The following is a 20720-nucleotide window of genomic DNA, read 5'->3' on the forward strand; positions in this document are numbered from 1 at the left end:
TTAAAAATTTATACTAAAGTTAAAAAAAAAAAAATTATATACAACGACGAAAAAGACCCATGATTTTGATTTTGACCCGCTTGAGCCGAAATCCGAGCTCTGGCCCGAATGATCCCTTGAAACAAATTCGAAAGGAATAATAAAGTCATCTTTTTCATTTTAAACATGTAGAATACCCAAAACTAAAATGATACGAAATGATAACCCACGTGTGTTTTTTTTCTTCCCCATTCTCGGTCAGTAAAGTTTGACATCAAGGAAGTTTCCTTTCCCTGATCCATTCGAGAGTACGAAGCTTACTTCTTCGTCTTTTACTTAGCCCCGTTCCGCAATGGGAAAAAAGGTCTTATTTTTTAAGAAGACAATTTCAAGTTCAAAAATTATGGACTTATTGAAATCTAAAAATATGCAATATGGATCTTATTTGAAAGATCTCATCGAGATCTTTTATACGATGCAAAAAAAATTGAAAATTTATTTTTCATTTCCATTATTTTTGAATTTGAAAATGTGAAATAAACTGCTTATTTTTTGAGAAGGTTTCAGGAATGGGGCTAAGAGTATAAAAAAAATAAAAGCCCATGTGTTGCCATACTAGTATTTTCTTTTTCTTTTTCTATTCTTCTGACTTTCGGAGGTGTCGGGATCATTTCACACGTGCTTGACTATTTCCTTCTCTGGTCCAGTCAGAGGCAGATCATCCACATCGGGACTAAGAGATTCGCAAGAAATTGCTTTCTTCCTGCCTGACTCTAAGAAACAAATCCTTGTCAAATACGCATGTGGACCAAACCACCAACCGAACTGGCCCGGGGGTTAAAGCACGTAGTAATTTCTATGATGTAGTATTCGATTCGGTTACTACATCCTCCTTTACGACTACATTTTTCTTTTATTAAGCGTAAAAGCCCATGTGTTGATAAACTAGCATCTTTCAGTGCACTCGGTTTCAGTCCTGGATTGGACCAGATCACAACGAATTTTTTACTCCCAGTTCTTATCCTGGGACTAGTAGTACTTAAATTGTAAGCAATGACTTCACCACACCACACCTGCCGATTTTGCCTTATTCCCACTTCTTATCCTATCCTACTACTACTTAATTGGTAAGAGCATCCAGAATGGATCCATTAAAATTATTACTGTATTAGATTAGTGACACATTAAATACGTAGTTAGTGACAGAGCTTTTTCGAATTATAACTCTTGAGTGTTCGGTCAACATACGTGCGCATCAACCAAGAGTCAATATTAATACATTTGAGCTAGGTTTCATACCTAGGGTATAAGAAAAAGCAAATCCCTAAGTTTTGAAATGATAGTGTATATCTCGTATTTTTCGTTCGGAATTCCAAAAAACCTCAAAGGATAACCATATATATATATATATATATATATATATATATATATATATATATATATATATATATATATATATAGAATTTCTTGTTCGGGATTTCGATTGAGATACTTATTTTTAAATACAGTTAACGTATTTTTAGTTAGACCTCGTCCCGCTAAGATTCTTATTTTTTAAAAATTTTATTTTCTACTTTGCGAAACATGTCATAATCTCACAATACATCATCTTTAATTCAAAAAAGTCATTAGCGGAACGGGACCTTAGTCCAATTTATTCTCATGGGTTCATGACCTACTTAAACATTTAACAAGGTGAATTGGATTCATATACTATTATACTGTATTTTAGATACTATTATACTATAGTTAGATAGGATTATTCTAACATCCGTTTAAAAGGGTAGGATAATAGATAAAAAGGTACACTGATATTCAAAAAATGCTTATTGATATTTGTGAAAGTGTATTAATATCCGAGCTTATTTGAAACTATGTATATATTATCCTCCGCCGAGGTTAGCAAAACCGTTTTAGATATTTGGCCTAAAGTCTGAGAAGTCAAAATCTCTAATCCACGTGTCTGTACAGATGACCCCTATTAAACCCTTTTGATCAGTTTCATTAATTAAGAGCGCAGCAAGTCAGCAACCCCTTTTCTGGTTGCTATAAACCTCAACCACCGCACCGTGAGTTGCCACGTGTTACGTGACGAGGTATGCAAAGGTTTTATAGTTGACCAAAATCCTACGTACTACCGGAAAATCAGAACTCTTTTTGCAAACAAAGATGGGAGTACATAAGTATAACTAGTGTTTCCGACAGTGAAAAATTTGTAGATTTTTATCTGTGGTTGAGAAGTTATTAGGTGTTTTCAGTAGTGAAAAAGTTGTTGAGAAATCTCAAATTGTTTCCGGTAGTGAATAAGTTGTTGATAGGTTTGTAAATAAAATTACTGTAGAAAAAAAAGTTTTTGCTGAGAACTTTTTTATTAGTAGAAACGAGATGGAAAAATGCTGAAATTTTTTTGTTAGTGAAAATAAAATGGTAAAATGCGTTAGGTTTTTTTGTTAGTGAAAATAAAATGGAAAACTGCGTTAAGTTTTTTTTGTATATTTTGTTAGTGGAAACACCCCCTAAATCAACGAAAAAAATACAAATAAGGAGTTTAAAGCAGAAAATTTTCATAAAACAATTAAATTTCCAAACCATTAGCGAAAACAAACTCCTGTATATCTGTCTCAATTTATTTGTCTATTTTTGATCCTCGTGCAAATTTTTAGTAGTTTCTATCTTTTAATATAAATTTTAAAAAATATGTAATATGAATCAGATAGTTCTAGATTAGTTCTAATTATGCAAAGTTTTTAAATAAGAAAAAAATATTATAGATTGAAAGATATAAATAATTAAAAAAAATAACATTCATATTAAAAATAGAGAAATAAAATGGGACGGAGGGGTAGACAGTAGTGTTTCTCAAATAAACAAAAGAAAGTATATGAAACTTTGCAATTGTTTGGGTAGAATTTTATTTACTTCTTTTATTGACTTCTTTTTCATTATTGGATTGGATGAAGGAATCAAAGCGGTTCACGTTGAGTCGGTTTAGGGAGCTGGCGGCCTTTCTTAACACTCTTCCTACAACCCAAAGCGGTTTGACCAAGTGGTTGTGACAAAATAATAAGTATTATATTTCACAAAATCACATGTTTTATTTTCACGGAGACGAAACCTAGGGGCCACAGGAGATTATGCGTGGTCGTTACTTTAAGGATTTCGAAATTAGACGAGACGTGCGTAAGTTGACCCAAATATTTGTTTATAAAAAAAACACCCTTCCCACAAAACGAATTGCGTGTGAAAAGTTCCAAAAACATGCTGTTTATTTGGATGCATGAACCCTCGCGATAACCTACAGGCTACGGGCCACAGCCGCCCTTGAAGTGTTCAGTAAATACACTAAATAGTGTCGTGCCTTCTGGGGCACGGCTGCTGGCGGCTGAGAGGGCTTTAGAAAGTCTGAGAAGTCCGGTCGGTCGGTTAGTTTGTTTATTTTATACGCTAATTGGATGAGGATTCGATTCTTTGGACCAAGTTGTAAATTAGATGAGGATACGATTCTTTGGACCAAGTTGTAAATAGTAATTTTTTGCGAATTTTCTAGTCACGTCGTAGATAGCCTGATTGGATCGGGAAGAGAAGTAGTAAAAAAAATATGCATAAGTTGATCCAAACACACCGTGAAAAATTAGAAAGCTAGAGAGAGAGAGAACGTACGCGGTTTGCCTTTTGTCGATTGGGTTCGTGATTCTGACTTTTGAACTGGTCTTTCGGTCATCAGTCTCCCACTCCTTCCCCACCCCCCACCCATTCACATTCACACACACCAACAAACACTCTCACACTCGCTCTCTCTCTCTCTCCTCTCTCTCTCTAAACCGACCTCAGTCAGTCCACTCTCCACCCACTTGCCACTTGGCCCTCTCTAGAATCACCAGAAAAAATCCAAATTTTAAAACGTGTGGGATTTCTATTGACTTGGCCACTACTCTTTCGTCTTTCTTTACACCTTCCTTCCAGTCCCTGCTTTCCCCTCCCACCCTCCTTATATAAACCCCCACACTCTTTCTCTCACTCCCAACTTCCACCTCTCTCTCTCTCTCTCTCTCTCTAAAAACTGGTTTCATTTGTGTGAACTCAGCTGCTTCTATCACCACCTCTGTTTTCCTCTGTTTCAATTTCAGACTATTTTTCTTGATTCTATTGATATGGCTCTTGAAGCGCTCAACTCACCAAGATTCCCCCACCAAAACCTGGCAACCCCTTTCAAGAACAACTCGCCCTGGGCGAAGGGAAAACGATCAAAGAGGCCGCGCAGCATGGAAGCCGCTCCACCCACCGAAGAAGAGTACCTCGCTCTCTGCCTCATCATGCTCGCTCGCAGCGGCACCACCACCACCACCGCCTCCACGTCCACCTCCACCTCCACCGCGTCTCCTCCGTTGCAGCAACAACCGCTGTTTCCAACGGAATCGAAGCTCGTTCACAAGTGCAGCGTTTGCGACAAGGCGTTCGGGTCTTACCAGGCCCTGGGGGGCCACAAGGCCAGTCACCGGAAGCTCGCCGGCGCCGGAAGCGATAATAACTCTACCACCACCACTTCCGGCGGAGTTGCGGCCGTGAGCGGCGGGCGGACGCACGAGTGCTCGATATGCCACAAGTGTTTTCCGACGGGGCAGGCGTTGGGAGGGCACAAGCGCCGACACTACGAGGGCGTCGTTGGCGGGGGAAACAGCGGGGTTACGACTGCGGCGACGTCGTCGGAAGGTATGGGTTCCACGAGCAGCCACCGTGGTTTCGACTTGAACTTGCCGGCGTTGCCGGAGTTTGTATTCGGCCGCGGCGACCAGGAGGTGGAGTCGCCGCATCCGGCGAAGAAGCCTCGCATGGTTCTGTTGCCGGCGAAGTGGGAAGTCTGATTGAGATTAGTACTAGTAGATTTAGGAAATTCTAGGGTTTGGGATTTAGGGATTCTTTGGGAAGCTGATTTAGATTTTACGATTTTTATATCTTTTTTTAGTTATATGTATTTGGGCGGTGACATATCGCTTGTGTACATGATATTGTGAGAATTTATTTATTCTTTCGATTAATAGAAATTTTATCTTCATGTTTCCATCAATTTGCAATTCAATGAAAAAAAATGATTCTATAATTGTATTAGACGTAATAGCGCACTTTTTCTTTATCGATGCGCTTTATGGTTAAATTTTCGTGTCTAAGATTACGCACGATACAATTATCAGCGTTCGAAATTAGTATGAAAATTGTTTCGTTCACTAAGTTCCAAAATGTTGCGTGAATTTTAGGGTATATATGTAGATAAGACCCAATGAAAGTTGTTTTGAAAAGATTTTCATAATCATGGTAAAATGAAGACTTTCAAAATTTGAGTCACAGAAATAGGAGTAAAAAATTGAAATTTCTATTGAAATGGTGTGAAAGTATTACTCACGCGTGGCGGAGAAAATTTGGACTCCACCAAACAAAACCGGAAACGAGGACAAAGTCGCCGTACCGAACTACTTATTCAAAAAATATATTTTTTCTTTTATAGTTCATGGTATTTTGATAAATTCATGATGCTACTCTCACAACGATTCAAATACAATAACTTACACAATTTTTCACATACATATGGAGCCCACACATAGCAGTGTGTGTGGAGCCTACATGCATGTGAGAGGTTGTGTTTTGATTGATATGTGAGTATCATTTTTGTTCTGAAAATTGTGTCTAAGTTCTAAACGGTAGGGGAAGAATCATTTAAAGATTGATGATAAAAAAGGGTAGTGATTTTGCCACACCATTTTTTAATAATGCCACACCCTGCAAGTATATTTTTTGGTGCCAAAATACACTTGCAGGGTGTGACATTATCAAAAAATAGTGTGGCAAAATCATTTTCCTAAAAAAAAAGGTGAAATGTTCCAAGTTCCAAAAATGTTCATGTTCCTATCCTGGTCAAACTTTAGCAGCAGAACATGGTGAATTTGTTAACCTTAATTGCATATTTGTGGAAATGTATGAACCTTCTAAGAAGCTTCTTCTAAAGTACCTAGGCATCATCATGTATCATTAGACTTTTCGAGTTTGGCAGGCTCACCAACCTCAGAGTGGAGGTCAAAGTCAAGTTTCAGCTCTGATTGGGTTCAATTTCTAGAACCAGTGGCAAGGGAAATCCACAAACGAGGTCTTAAATAAAATAGATTAAATTCTTTCAATTGGCAGTGAAAATTTTCACTTTTTCATTAGGGAAATTTCAAACAAATTCCTGAACTTTCTGACAACTTGCGAAAAAACACCTGAACTTTCACTATTAACAAAAAAACACCTAAACCTAGCATTCCGTTAACAATTAGACCCCTGCCGTTCAATTCCGTTAGTTCGTAACTGATGAAGCTAACGGAAGGCGTTAACTTTTTTTTTTTTTTACTTTTTACATTCAAAAATTACTTTTAACTCTTTTTTTTATTGATAAATAAATATGCAATAAATTTCTTTTTTTCTTATTATTTATCGAAAATTACTTTAACCCTATTTTTTATTTTCAAATTTTACCTTTCCCCACTCTCTCTCTCCCCCCCTTTTTTTCTTATTAGAATCGACTCCATATCACCAATTAACCTCACAACCAACCGCCTAAGCCTTTGCCACAATTTCAGAAATTCAAAAGTTACAAATAGGGAAAGTAGTAAAAAAAAGAAAAGGTTACAAAGAGGAGGTTAAAAGAACTTTTATTTTCAAATTATTTAATTTTTGATAAATAATAAGAAAAAAAAACTTTATTGCATATTTATTTATCAATAAAAAAAGAAAGAGTTAAAAGTAATTTTTGAATGTAAAAAGTAAAAAAAAAAAAAGTTAACGCCTTCCGTTAGCTCTATCCGTTACAAACTAACGGAATTGGACGGCAGGGGTCTAATTGTTAACGGAATGCTAAGTTTAGGTGTTTTTTTGTTAATAGTGAAAGTTCAGGTGTTTTTTTGTGAGTTGTCAGAAAGTTCAGGGGTTTTTTTTGAAATTTTCCCTTTTCATTATTGTCTTTTTCGGTCCTACTATGTTTTATTGTCGATCGGAACCGTTCATCTTATAGATCCCATATAATAGTATATCTACGCAAAAAATAAACTTTATTGGACATCAACATGAGTATCAAAAATTTGAATTTTGTTTTGTAAAATGGGCAGCTTATCTTTATTATTATTGACTGAATCAAATCGTCCATTTTATAAACCAAAATTTAAATTTTGATATATCTATTGACTTCCGATCAAGTTGATTTTTTGCATGACAATACTATATTGTGAGTCTTGAAATATGAACGGTTCAATTTACAACAATAGACGTTCGGTGGGGCTCACAATAGGCGATGGTGGAAAAGTAGAGTTTTACACCGACGGTGAATAAAATTTAATCTCTAAATAAAACTCTCAGTTGAGGAAATGCAAGTTAAGACTAGGATAGGTCCAAGTGAACTTAACACTACGTGAACTTGTAACGTAAGAAGTCTCAAGGTTGATGAATTTGCGTCATACATAATTCATCAGGTTCAATTCATGGGGTATAGCGCAAGAGAGCAATTTCTTGTGAATTATTTAATCTCGGTGCGGAAGGCTTGCTTATTACAATACTGGAAGAGAATTAGTTGAGACACACGTAAATTGACTCGAGCTTCTCTGACACAAGCATTTGAAAGCATGAAGTCAGCAACAAACGGATGGCAAATATGAAAAGAAAAGGACCATGCAGAACAGGAGATAATACAATTTCCGAAAAGATCGTAGCGATTGCACACGTTTCCCACGTCGGTACTAAAGTAGTCAACAAGTATACATTATCCTGAGAGGCAATTCACTTAGCTTGGACAAGCACCACACTCTTGAAACTTGTCAAGCCCTTTAGCTTTCGAGAAATGTGAACCATTCAAAACTATTGTGCAGACCTTTAGTCACATTGCACAATATTGTCCGGACCAGGGGGCTTGCTGCACCATCCAAGTTGTCCGTTCGACAATTTAACAGTCAAGATTTTATCTCAGAAATGAACGGCTCGGATGCTACACAGTAATATGCACCAGCCGCACAACACACCCCCCGGTCATATTGTCCCTTTTAGAAAGGTCCAAATGTGATTACTTTTGAGGGATGATTTCATTGCGTCTCAAGTCACGGTCCTCAGAAAACAGCTTTTAAATATGCTCAAATCCGATTCAAGACGCACTTGCTCGATGCTTTGCTATTCTGATTTTCAGAATAACGAGTTGTCAAATATACTTATGTATTTTTGGTAAACAATATGGAGCTAGGCATAGACTTCATGGACTGTTGCCAATCACTTTCTTCCCCAACTGTAACTAATGAGAGAAAAGTTATTCACGGTTCTGCGCAATCCTGTTCAAAAGTGTTTTGGATGATCCGGATTGAAAACAATCTATTAACGGTAAGTGTTTTCTTTCAATCCGGATTGTCCAAAACAACCGTTAATAGATTGTTTTCAATCCGGATCGTCCAAAACACTTTTGGACGGCCGGGATTGAGCGCCATACACCTTATTCACGGCTCCTCCGTAAATAATATTTACTCGCAACTAATTTATCTGAAATGACCTAGTGGGATCCCTCTTTACATCCACTGAAAGAAAGAAAGAAATTGGACAAGAGTCACTGAGCTTGGGATATTGAAGGCATCATTGACCACATTTACATATATTTCCTGTAACTATAGAGAGTACCTTTATACAACCTACGTCGATATCAAGAAAGCCAATTTCCGTGGATCATAAAGCCGCTATCCGTGGATCTTGAACAAGGGAAAAAATGGGAACTCAGCTTTTCCTAGCCACAAATCTCTCAGCACTTTCTTAGCACCGTAGGAGTTTTTCGCTGTTTCCAGGGTGCCACCATGATGCCGGGAAAATCAGGATTTCGCGTTACGTTAGGGTAAGCAGTTAAAATGACAATCCGCTCTTTTGTACCTCTGTTGTTAGGCTTGAGGGCACGCTCTTCAGTTGCAGTATATGTGTTCTCAGGCTACAATCCTTCACCTGGTTCAGTAAATATTTTCTCAATCCTTGCGAAAAAAGAGTTCATGAGAAGGTAATAAACCAAAATATGGGTGTGTTTGCGCGTGGCAACGTACTTTAGATTGTACTCCCCAACCTGAAAATTCTACCTTAGATTATAGATTCTAGAACCCATAGCTATGGGATTACGAACTAGGCAATAGCAAAGTCTTTGTGCAAAGAAAATCAGCTTTTAAAACCGCTTAGGATCTCAAATCTTGATTACAAAAGTACCCCGAACCCAACTTCTCCAAAATCATATTGACGCCTTTTCAACATTTACAAATCACCTAGAATCCAAAATCTGATTGAGAGAAATGTTTGACAGACATTCCAAATCACTTTGGAGAAGCTAGAATCTAGATATCCGGCTCACAATATCAAGCATATGGAAGCTCTGCAGGGCACACCCGACTTTGTGTTGGATTCAAAAAGTTGTGTAGAATAATTTTTTTATGAATAGCTCAAGCACATTGAATAGTAGTTACTGCTCTATGTACACTTTTTATGACCACGTTTATTTCTTTTTTGGCTTGTGTTAGTGAATACGTAGGAATGACAAAATGTCAAATCCACTTGGTCGCATTGTGAATAGCTCGAGCACATTGACTAGTAATTACCACTCTACCACTCAATGTGTACTTATCACAACCAAGTGTTTTTCTTTTTTGGAAGGTGCGCACGACATACTGATCCTGAAGTCGCTTATGTTATCTAGTGGATATGTAGGAATGACAAAATTTCAATAACATTTCAACTTCCTGCTTTTAGAACAGCTCGAGAAAAACTGAATTTCGCCCTTACCTGCATAGCTGTTAGTGTGGACAAGAGATCTTTGCACTGACCAAGTAAAGCACGTTCCATTGCAGTAACGTTTGCAAGTTCAGAAGCCACTGAGTTCACTTGATCTACCTGTTACATGAAAAATGGACCCAAACGCAACATCATGAAACCCACTAACTATATGTTTTATAGATTTGCAAAAGAAAACCAAATAACCTAACATTCATTTATCATTCATGAAAGACAACGGCATCTTTAAAAATTATCCATGGATAAATATGAAGACGGCAACAGAATTTTCTTTCCTTCTTTTTCACATACAAACGCAAGACGGACCAAACAGATACCAACCAGGAGGTCCAGGACACACATTAGAAACGAACTTCAGGTACACTTGATGCATAACAACACATGGGAAAAATATAAGGACTGAAATCAAAACATTAGTATCAAACTTGTTCAATAGAAATGATGTGAAAATAGAAAAAAGTGAAAGAGCTCTTTAATCCTCTTTCCGCAATAAATATGATTACAACAATTGAAACAAACTAGGCCAAGAGGTTATTCCTGTTTAAGTATTTAGGAGTAGCGAAAGCCATTTGGTGGCGACCAATTACAAGGTGCTCCATGTAGCCTAACACGGACTTAAAGTGTTGGCAACTCCAACCTACGGACCATGGCCTAATTTCCAAAAATAATAATGGTATTAACTCTCTGACACTATCACACTACAGTAGATAAGTATTGCATAAGGTTATTATCATACATCAAACTCAACAATATAAGGAAATAGAGACAGTTGAATTATAGCCAAGTCAAGGTTTTCCACAAGTAGAACAAGGAAGATCACAAAAAGGTTCAACAAGACTACCTTCGTCAACAAAGAGCAAATCGAGGATGCCATGCCCTGCATTACATCAACTGCCGAGCAAATAGCATCTTTCACATTTTGAATATCAGCCTGCGATAAAGAACCCAAAAACAAAATGGTTTCTCAAATCCCTGATAAATGCAAATATGTGAGAATAAGAGATGATACATCAATGCTACTTCAAGATAAGAATCCAAGAGGACACACCCTTGCACCACCACCAACGGGAAGCCTGACAGTGCTGGCTTCCAAAGCTTCAGTAGCCCCAGACAATGAACTGGAGTGATCCCGGTCCATTAGATCCCAATCATCCAAATATAGCATCTGCATCAACAAGTACAAGTTGAGCCAAAGAATTGGTTTCTGGATGGGGTACAAGCAATGATCCATACTCCCTCACAAAATTAGCATCTCAATATCTAGGCCCTTATGAATAAGAAGAACTATGTCTTAACCTATAAATCAATTGTGAAGGTACAGTTCTTAGGAGGATTGTGACTTATGGTAGTGGTTTGCACATGCGCAGAATCGGAAATAAGGTATATTTGACCTGCTATGCACGGGTACACAATTTATAGCAAGTAATGGCAGTGGTTACACAAGTACATAACCTAAATCTGAAAGAAAAGAAGGAGACGGTGGGTGCAATTGTATACCTTAAAGTAGTAAAACAATAGAAGAAGGCATGTAGAACAAGCATCAAAGGTATTTAAAGACGGAAAGACCAACTGCATGTTCAGTGTCGTCAACTACTATTACTAAAGTCAACAAACCAAGCAAGAAGCACCACAAGAAACACAACAAAAATGCAACTATGATCTAACCTGTCCCTTGAGGATGGAGTGTAGCTTCAAATTGCTCCGCAGCATTTGTAACTCTGCTCTTTTGGTTTTGACAGAATGCCACAATTTTGCAGTAGTCACCCAAGCATTATACAGGCTTTTCTGATATCGAAAAGGCGGACATTAGGAGGGAAAAAAGTGCAACACCTCATTATGTAGGTTAAAAACAGAAGAGGAGCTACAGAATCATAAACTTCTCCCCAGTACACTTTGATGTGCAAACCTAAGTTACCTAACAATGTCTGAAAAAACCATATGCCTGTTCTTATGCAGACAATTTCATACAAAAAATACCGAATGGGAGTGAAAGAAAACGACTAAAGATGTTCTCACTGTTGAATGTTGGACATTCCGTATGCTAATGCTATCGGGCAGTCACAAATAGCAAAACAAATGGTTTCTAACTTATAAGAAATGACCACTGTCGTGTCAATCCAATACCAGTAACAAAATGTTTCCAGTTACATTATAACCCACCTGTGATCTCAGGACCATTGCTAATACAATACTTCTCAGGCCCATTAGTATAAAATGCAGAAACAATCTAGCAATTCTGAATAGAAATGCACTACTTTGTCCTAATCATACCTCAACGGGTTGCAGAAAAATTATTTTCTCTTTTCTACCCTTATTCTCTATGCCTTATGGTTCAGTATATGGCCCTCCTTTAATGGCAATTCATCCCCTTTCTACTTACACAATGGAAACAGTATTTGAACCTGATGCATTATAATATGAAAATTAAAACATAGGCACCATGTTAAAAATCAAGAAGCGGTCTACCTCACATAGTACCTTTAATCCAACTTCGTCTGCCTCTTTTTTCCTTTTACCTTCTATATTATGAATTTCACTTTCTTATCCCTTATTACCATTAGATCATTTTCTTTTTACATACAGTATCTCCAAGTGAGACAAAATAGCAGTTCTTGGAAGTGAGCAAACTGTATTTTCTAGCCCACCTATAAGAGTGTCTAAAATTTTAAGCTAACTTTTGATCAATTAGAGTACCCAGGGATTACCACCCCTTTTGTCATATGGTTCTCTCTTATCACTATGTCACAAATCTGTCAGTCAGGAGAATGGATGGCACCAAAAAAAAAAAATTGTAACCCCCAGAAAATGATCCTGTCCGCATACAATCAAAACAAAGGGATTCAACCTAGAATTCACGAGAATAAGAAAATTAGGTACAAATAAAATTGTCATATGACTCATGCATCAATGAAGATGCCATATAAACGCATGTAGTCAAACCAATTTGTAACTGAACAAAACGAAATTGCACACAAAAATACTAATACTGGAATCAACAAGTTGTACCTCCGCAGTCACTTTCTGAGCCAACATTGCAGCGTCAGCTCTGGCATTAATAAATCTCCATTGCAAGTGCCGGTTATGTAGCAGCCTCAACAAATGTGCATCAACAACCCGATTTTCCCCAACCTTCCCTCTCCTTGTTTCAGCAGCAAAGCTGAGAATCGATGGAGTTCTGCTCAAGTCATTACTCAACGAGATTGGTGTCATGCCGTTCCTCACTCGAGAAGGGCTCACCATCCCTCTCGATGGAGGCTTATTCGGTGATGCCGGTCTAACAGCCCCGCGAATAGGAGAAGACAAACTCCTGCCATTCAACATTCCTCTAGGCGACAGAATCGACCCATCACCAAATGACTTGTTCAACGCGTTAAGTTTCGGTGTAAGAGCTATTGTTTTCACCCCATTATTACCCAACACAGGGGATTTTGGCTCTTGCATTCGCCTTACTCTATTAGTAGTCTCTTGCCAAAACCTCGCTGGCACCATGATACCACGCGGTCCTCCCCGTGCATGAGCAACACTCCCACGCTCCTGTACAACTCTAGAACATATAGAAGAAACGCTTTCAACGTCCGAAACAACACTTTCAGTTCCAGATACAGATCCACCACCAACTGAATTTCCATCAAATTCAGCGTTATTGGTTGATTGAACATTCAATCTCCCATCGAAAAAAGTTTTACTTCGATCAACAATACTAACAGATTGTTCCAATGCCCTAAGTCTAGCTACACTCTCAGATCCCCCCAATTTCCTCCTACCACCGGCAGTACAATCCAAACTCCTTGTTATTACAGAATTTGCATCAAACTCGGCATTACTGGTAGGTTCAACATTCAATCTCCTATCTAACGAAGTTTTACTTCGATCAACGGTCATCGATTGTCCCAATGCCCTAACTACACTCTCAGATCCACCCAATCTCCTCCTATCATCACCACCACCACAATCCAAGCTCCTTGTCATTACACTAGAATTCGCTTCCCGCGATCTCCCAGGCCACCTGTGCTGATCAATAGGAATAAAATTCTCCGCCTTATCCCTCACCGGCGTCGCTCTCCTCCTCTCCGGCGTCCCTCTCCTCACGCCACTCGTATTCGTACTCTCCGTCTTATCTCTCACCGGCCTCTCCGGCGTCCGTCTCCTTAGATCACTCGAGCCATTCGTCGCTGGTGCCGGAGGAGAAATCTCCGGCGCCGGCTTCGTTCTGCTAATCGGACGCGAAAACGTGTCGCCGCCTTGAAACGACACCGAGAGGCTCCTCTTGGAACTGACCAGCAGATTCGCCGCGGCCGAATTCGACGGCGAGCTCGGCCGCCTCCGGTCCACCGACAGCGACCGCTTGATCGCGGCCGTACCCGGCGCTGGCGTTGTCAGCGTCGTCTTAGCAGCGGACGGGGAGGGGTGCCGTTTCAGGGAAAACGAAGGCGAGCAATACGAGGAGGAGTTGGTGGAGGAGGAGGAAGTGGTGGAGGAATTACCTGAGGTGGTGGTGGTGGTGGAGCCGGAAGACGACGTGGAAGACATGTACCGGGACGTGATTTCGCGAGATTTCGGTTTCCGATTGGGGAGCGGGGGGACATTGTCGGATTCGGCGTTGGGCAAGAGCGGAGGCCTGGCTGGTTTTCTGGGAGGGTTATTAGTCTTGGGGTTGGGAGTGGTAGATACGGCGGCCACCATCGGAGAAGAGAGTGGTCACATGTTGTTAGTGCCAAACCCTAGTTTAGTGACGGAGAACACCAGGGCCCTAGTAAATTCTAGTTCTTCAAGCTAGAGAGAGAGAGATAGGTGGGGGAGCGGAGGGAGAGAGAATGTGTGTGAAGTGGGGAGTGAGAGAATGTAGAGAGAGAGAGAGAGAGAGTATGTGTTAATGGATGCTTTAGAGAGAGATTACCGGGGATATGACCGTTACGGAATGCCGACGAGAATATGAGAGGGGAGAGAGAGGAGAGAGGGAGAGCATAACTGTCGCACTAGTACTCGTGGGTTCTGAGCTAGAAATACTAGTAGTAGTAGTATTTTAAACAATTTTTTAAAAAGGAAAACTGAGTTGTGTAGTCGAGCGACTCGTACTCGCTGCTTTTGTACGGGTGACGTGGGTTGGGTGAGAGAATTGATGAACGAACCGTACGATGGAAGTAGTAGTTCGTTTCTCATCAGTCTAAATAAGAGCAAGGTGTACACCAAATATGCACCGCGTTATATGGAATTCATTTAGGGGTCTCGTACAAATGATTGGAGGTGCTCAAATTTTTATAAACACTTTCATAAGCATCTTTGTCAAAAAAATCAGCTTATCGGATAATGGTAAGGGATTAATCGATTTTCCGACTAAATTCTTGTCAGCAGATTGAGCGTAGAATCGAGCAAGTATTTATCGATATCTGACATAGCTTATTGTTTTCAGATGAATGCCTAATTGTTTTAAAGCAAATAAAGCGGCTCCGATTATTTATGTGGGATTCCGAAATGAGTACTACGGAACGCATTGTATATTTGGTACACACCGGTACCCATAGTTTTATTGACGGAAAAACGATTTTGTGATTTTGGGGCGCTGTTATGCGGTGCTCAACATATGGATTCAGCACATTTTTGGGTAATGATTTTCACATTTTCTATTTTGATATATGCACTCAAATTTAGAGAGTGATTTTCACACTCTCCAAATTGTTAGAGTTAATTTTTTCACTCCCCAAATTGTTAGCGTTGGGAAGTGCAAAAATCATATAATGTTAACTTTTGCACTTCCCTTTGGGTTGGACCCTTCAAAATTTTGTGTTTTAATGAAATTTTATATGTAAGTTTTATTACTAAAAACCAAGAAAGGGAATGAAAATAAAAAGGGGAGTGAGAAAATTATTTTCCAATATTTTTTTGAGGTTCACTACCTAATGTTTGATTTTCTTTGAGGTTCAGTATTAAATGTGTGAATCTTTTTTGAGGTTTAGCACTAAGAGCATCTCCAACAGGAGAGGTCAAAAGGGGAGATGTCAAATTATTTTGAAGGCTTATGTGGCAATTTGACATTTTCAATTTGACATCACGCTTTTCCTCTCCAACCCTTATGTCAAATTATTTTGAAAGCTTATGGTCAATTTTTTAAAATTGACAATCTAGAGGTTGATGTCAAAGTTGACATATTGGGACTTCGCTTCAAAGCCACGTCACCTCCCTTCAAAGCCATGTCACTTTTGGCATAATAGAAGACATCATGGTTGGATCAACTTAATGCCAAAATTAGCCGTTTGATTGTCCACCTTAGTTTTGACATCTCCCATTGGAGAGATGTTCTAAAGAAATTGAGCATTACATGACGCTGCCAAAAAAACTAAGGGAGTGTTTTCCAGTAATGAAAAATTTGTAGATTTTTATTTTTGGTTGAGAAGTTTTTAAGTGTTTCTGGTAGAGAATAAGTTGTTGAGAAATGTCAAGTTGTTTCCGATAGTGAATAAGTTGTTGATGGGTTTGCGAGTAGAGTTACTATAGCAAAAAAAAAAATTTGTTGACAATTTTTTTGTTAGTGAAAATGAAATGGTAAAATGCTGAAATATTTTTGTTAGTAAAAATGAGATGATAAAATTCGTTAAATTTTTAGTGCTTTTCTTTTTTTGTTAGTAGAAACACTCCCGAGTAAATGGTCCTTATGATGGGTGAGGGAAGTTATGGGAGGAAGTGGGTGGGGATGGGGGAAGTGGGGCTAATGTGCACGCGACCAAGACAAAAGCGGAGGAGTCAAGGTCTGGTCCAAGGTGAGATGCTTGAGTTTAGGGAACCTTCGGAGAGACGTTACGTTTAACGGACATTTACGTTAATTACGCACTTTTTGTGAATTAACGTAAATGAAAAGTATTGACTTTTTAAGTATTTTCTACTATTGTCTTGCGTTAACTTCTTTTTTTCTTTTCTTTTTTTCCCTATTTTAGTTTATAAATTAATATTTTTTCAATTCCTTTTGTCGAGATATGGCCGAGTGAGACCCGAAAATAAATTTATACTACTTCATTTTTAATGGGATTGTGATTTTGGCACTTCAAAAATTGATGGAGGGGCTTTAAAACTGAACTGTGTTGATACAAAAAAAGACGTCGTTTTAGAGCCCCTTCATCAATTTTTGGAGTGCTAAAATCAATTCTCTAATCTATTGCCCCATCCTCAATAAAAATTCAAGAACTTAATTTGAAGGTAATGAGTTAAAGTACTCAAATACTAGTGCAATATATACATTTCATATACTAGTACTTTGTAGCTTTTTTGCTTCTAAATTAAGCAAAAACAATTAGTAATTTGTAGGTTTTTAATTTCCTTCTAAGGTTACTGAAATGAAATTAATTGCTGAAGCATGTGTTAAGTTTGATGGTTAAATGCACTCAAACAGTAGCGATGCAACATTGCAACTATTGTTTTCTTTTCTTGGTCAAACGGAAATACGATGCAAGTTATACAACTATTGTTACATTTTGAGAATTATATCCGTTTTAGTTTAAATTTAAATTACCACAAATTTGCCCTTCCTTTTTAAATTTGTGTTCTATATTCCCATTGTAATCATTTTGACACCCTCTAAAAAATTCTTCCTCCTTTTTTATTTTTATTTTTACTGGATAGTACTTTTTTTTTTTTTTTTTGAGCGAAAGATCATCCCATTTATATTAAAACGAAGAGATAACAACTACATGGTTAGGCACGGACGACACATGTACAAGACACAAACCGTGGCATGCTCATAGGCCGGCCTAGGCCTAAACTGTCTTTAATAAACTGATACGGAGTACAATAGAAATGTGAATTGTTAGGTTAAGCAGGCCATGAACTATGAAGCATGAATAGTTATCTGGGGTCATGCCAAGAAAGTGACTGAAAAAGAGAGGTCATGTTCATTGTGGTTGCAATAGGTAGCCAAAATTGTGAGGAAAATCAACAAATCAACAGCGTACTCAAGTCACCAAACACTGATTGATTAATAAGACAAAATCAATTATTTAAGTAACAAATTAGCTTCATCTATAACTAACGGCAAACAAAACATCCCTTCATCAACCCTTTTTTTTTTCAACGGTCAAGGGTGTCCCGGGTCAGCATACGCGCACCTCAACTGCTAATCCTCTCTCTGATTCGATCAAAGGCAGGCCATTCATGCCAAATTAGAGAATTCACAATAAATTACTTTCTTGTGCAGCCTAACTACAAGAATCGAACTCTAGTTATTAATGTATATAATTATGTGGGAAGCAAATTCATCAACCAACCGGACTAACTTCAAGGCTATCCTTTCATCAACCTTGTGCAACTGCAAAGGATGGTTACCTCCCTTTGATTGGGAGTTGCTGTACTACACCATGTAGTGCAGCGGGTTCGACCGTCCATCTCGATATGAAAGGCTCAAATTTAATCCGAGTTTCTATAAATCCAAGCTGTCCTCGGACGAAAATCTGAGCCGTCCATTACCGAGATGGACAGCCAGATTGACCACACTACACGTGTAGTGAGGGGGTGCACTACAGCACCATCGGATCCGGTTTCATAACTCCAATCTCTTTAAGTTAATCCCAAGCCAAGCTATAGTTACACCAAAACCAACCAACTCCTTCACAAACCAACCATCATTACCATCTTTTTTCTCTTCTAATTGTTCTAGAATATTTTGGTAGGGGAGTTCAGGAATAATCTCAGCAATTTTCCAAACCATAATGTGGATCTTAATCATTGGCAAATCTATGACATGATTTTTTTTGCTAGTCACATGTCACCAATTCACTAACTCAGTAAATTAGTTTGAAAATACCAACCATCCGCCTGCTTGTACTTGTTTTCACTAACCAATTTGACTAACTACTCAGGAAAATAGGAGGGTTACTCATATCATCTCTAGGGCTACAAACGAGCAAGTGCAAAGCCGAGTTTTGGAATGTTGGAGCTCGGCTTGCTCCAAATTAAACAAATTAGACCAATTTTTAATTGTTTATTAACCGTGAGCTCAGCTCGAACTCCAGTCGGCAACTATATCTAAACAAGTTGAGCTCTCTAAGAAAAACAACATAAGTTTATATCAATTACAGGATATATTTTAATAAAATATTTATAAGTGTATTATTGTGTTTGTGAGCCTACTTACACCGTGAGTTTCAAAGAGCTCAAGCTTGGCTCAATCAAGAAACGAGCCTAAAATTGTAGCTCGAATTCATTTCTTCACTTAGGGAGTTGAGTTGAAATGGGACCTTACCTAGCCAAAGCTCATGAAGTTTTACTCGCGAACGGCTCATTTCGTTTGCAGACTTAAGCATGTTCATAACCATTTACTTTAATATCTCAATCTATCAAAAATACGCAAACATGTCCAAAATATTTCATTGATATGCACATGCAAGGTCTCATCACGACAAGAACAACTCCTCTCCAGTCCTTCAAATGGATTCGAGAGTACAATTTCAGCCCGAAAATGATTCTTTCCAAGCTCATCTCATTGATTGGAAATGTTCATTTTATTTAGCTTGTTAAGAATATCATGCCAAAAATTAAGTTGATTAGATATCATTCGAGATGATTTTGGAACACATTTATCTTGCAAAAAATATGATTGCTACACTGGGTCAACAACATTTCAACCATTTTTGGCAATATTAATGTGTTACGAAATCATATCAAATGACATGCGATCAATTTGATTTTTTTCTTGCTTAATGTGCTCGACGAGTTAAAAAAAAAAGAAAGAATAATCCCGATCATTAAAATGAGCTTGGAAAAAACTATTTCTTCATAAAACTATTCTCTCCTATCAATATTTTGAATGATTGGAGAGGAGATATACCCCAAGGACCACTTGATTTTTGGAATGTTTTTCTCCTGTTATAATCAACAAAAATAAAGCCCATTCCGGTGGCTTTATCAAAGTGTTGTTTCCTTTTCAATTTTCTCAGCTAATCAAAGACAGACAAGGGTTTGAGGTCCAGCTTCATCGATCACCAAGTGCTATCTCGTTCATGTACTCGTACCAAGGGATGCTGCCAAGCAACATCTTGCAGAGCGGTACGGAGCGGCTGTTCATCTCAGTGCGGACGGCTCAAACAGAATCTAAGCACATATATATCTGAACCGTCCATTGCTTGGCTAAGATCTGAGCCGTCGATAACCGAGATGAACGGCCAAGTCGACCACTCTGCACCCGCTTTGCAAGGGATTGCTCACCATCATCCCCATTCCCATGTACTTGGTTTTGAGCATGAGGAGCCTCCTTCCCACCACTAATAATAATAATAATAAAACCCTATAAGATTGATCTTATAAACACTTGGTAGAATTCATTTGATTTGATATCATGGAGTTATAAACTTATAGTACATCCAAACCAAAACAATAATCACAAAGTGGGCATGATTAAGATGATGAGAAAATAGATTAATACAAACAAAACATAGTGGTGAGTGCTTCGCCTTCAAACCTCGCCTTCAAATATAAGGTTGAATACCCCAAGCGTAGGGCTAGGTCGTCGGTAGCATAATATCCGGAAGTCCGGGATCGTACCCACAGAGAATTCGAATGTAGCTTAATCGGAATGTAGATTTTATATGGTGGATTGTGGCGTTTAAGACGGCCAACTTGGTTTTGCTTTGAAACGATGAAAATTGCCAAGGCAAAAGACTAGGATAACGCTTAATAAACTAAAAGGAGGTAAGTCTAGGGATCGTCTAACCCTTGACAAAGGATGTTACCGGTTCTCAATATAACTCAGGCGAGAGCCACGACCGCGTGCTCACGCCCGGAGAATTTAGCTTTAATGACTACGTTTATCAAAAGATGTGATTAACCGGAATTAAATCAACCTATTTTTGCTAATGTATCTAACACGTAGGGGGCCACGAGCCCTCAATATGTCGCTTGCCAAGACCGCTTGACTAAACTTCATACCAAGGAGTTAACAC

At 38.5% G+C, this 20720-nt stretch overlaps 2 protein-coding genes across 2 annotated transcripts; one reads left to right on the forward strand and one right to left on the reverse strand.

The window, feature by feature from the left end:
* Positions 1-3950: 3950 nt before the first annotated feature.
* On the forward strand, positions 3951-5038 carry LOC131333428 (zinc finger protein ZAT10). The gene has a single exon (XM_058367948.1). The coding sequence runs from the start codon at positions 4131-4133 to the stop codon at positions 4839-4841; it is 711 nt and encodes a 236-aa protein (XP_058223931.1). The 5' UTR covers positions 3951-4130; the 3' UTR covers positions 4842-5038.
* A 3453-nt stretch (positions 5039-8491) lies between these two features.
* Positions 8492-14787, reverse strand: LOC131333326 (QWRF motif-containing protein 2-like). The gene is made up of 6 exons (XM_058367788.1): positions 12805-14787; positions 11464-11583; positions 10847-10963; positions 10640-10729; positions 9790-9897; positions 8492-8967 (listed from the first exon to the last, which is right to left on the reverse strand). The coding sequence occupies exons 1-6, from the start codon at positions 14479-14481 to the stop codon at positions 8872-8874; spliced, it is 2208 nt and encodes a 735-aa protein (XP_058223771.1). The 5' UTR covers positions 14482-14787; the 3' UTR covers positions 8492-8871.
* Positions 14788-20720: the final 5933 nt, after the last annotated feature.

Source organism: Rhododendron vialii, chromosome 7a (genome assembly GCF_030253575.1).
Source record: "Rhododendron vialii isolate Sample 1 chromosome 7a, ASM3025357v1".
Taxonomy (NCBI): Eukaryota; Viridiplantae; Streptophyta; class Magnoliopsida; order Ericales; family Ericaceae; genus Rhododendron; species Rhododendron vialii.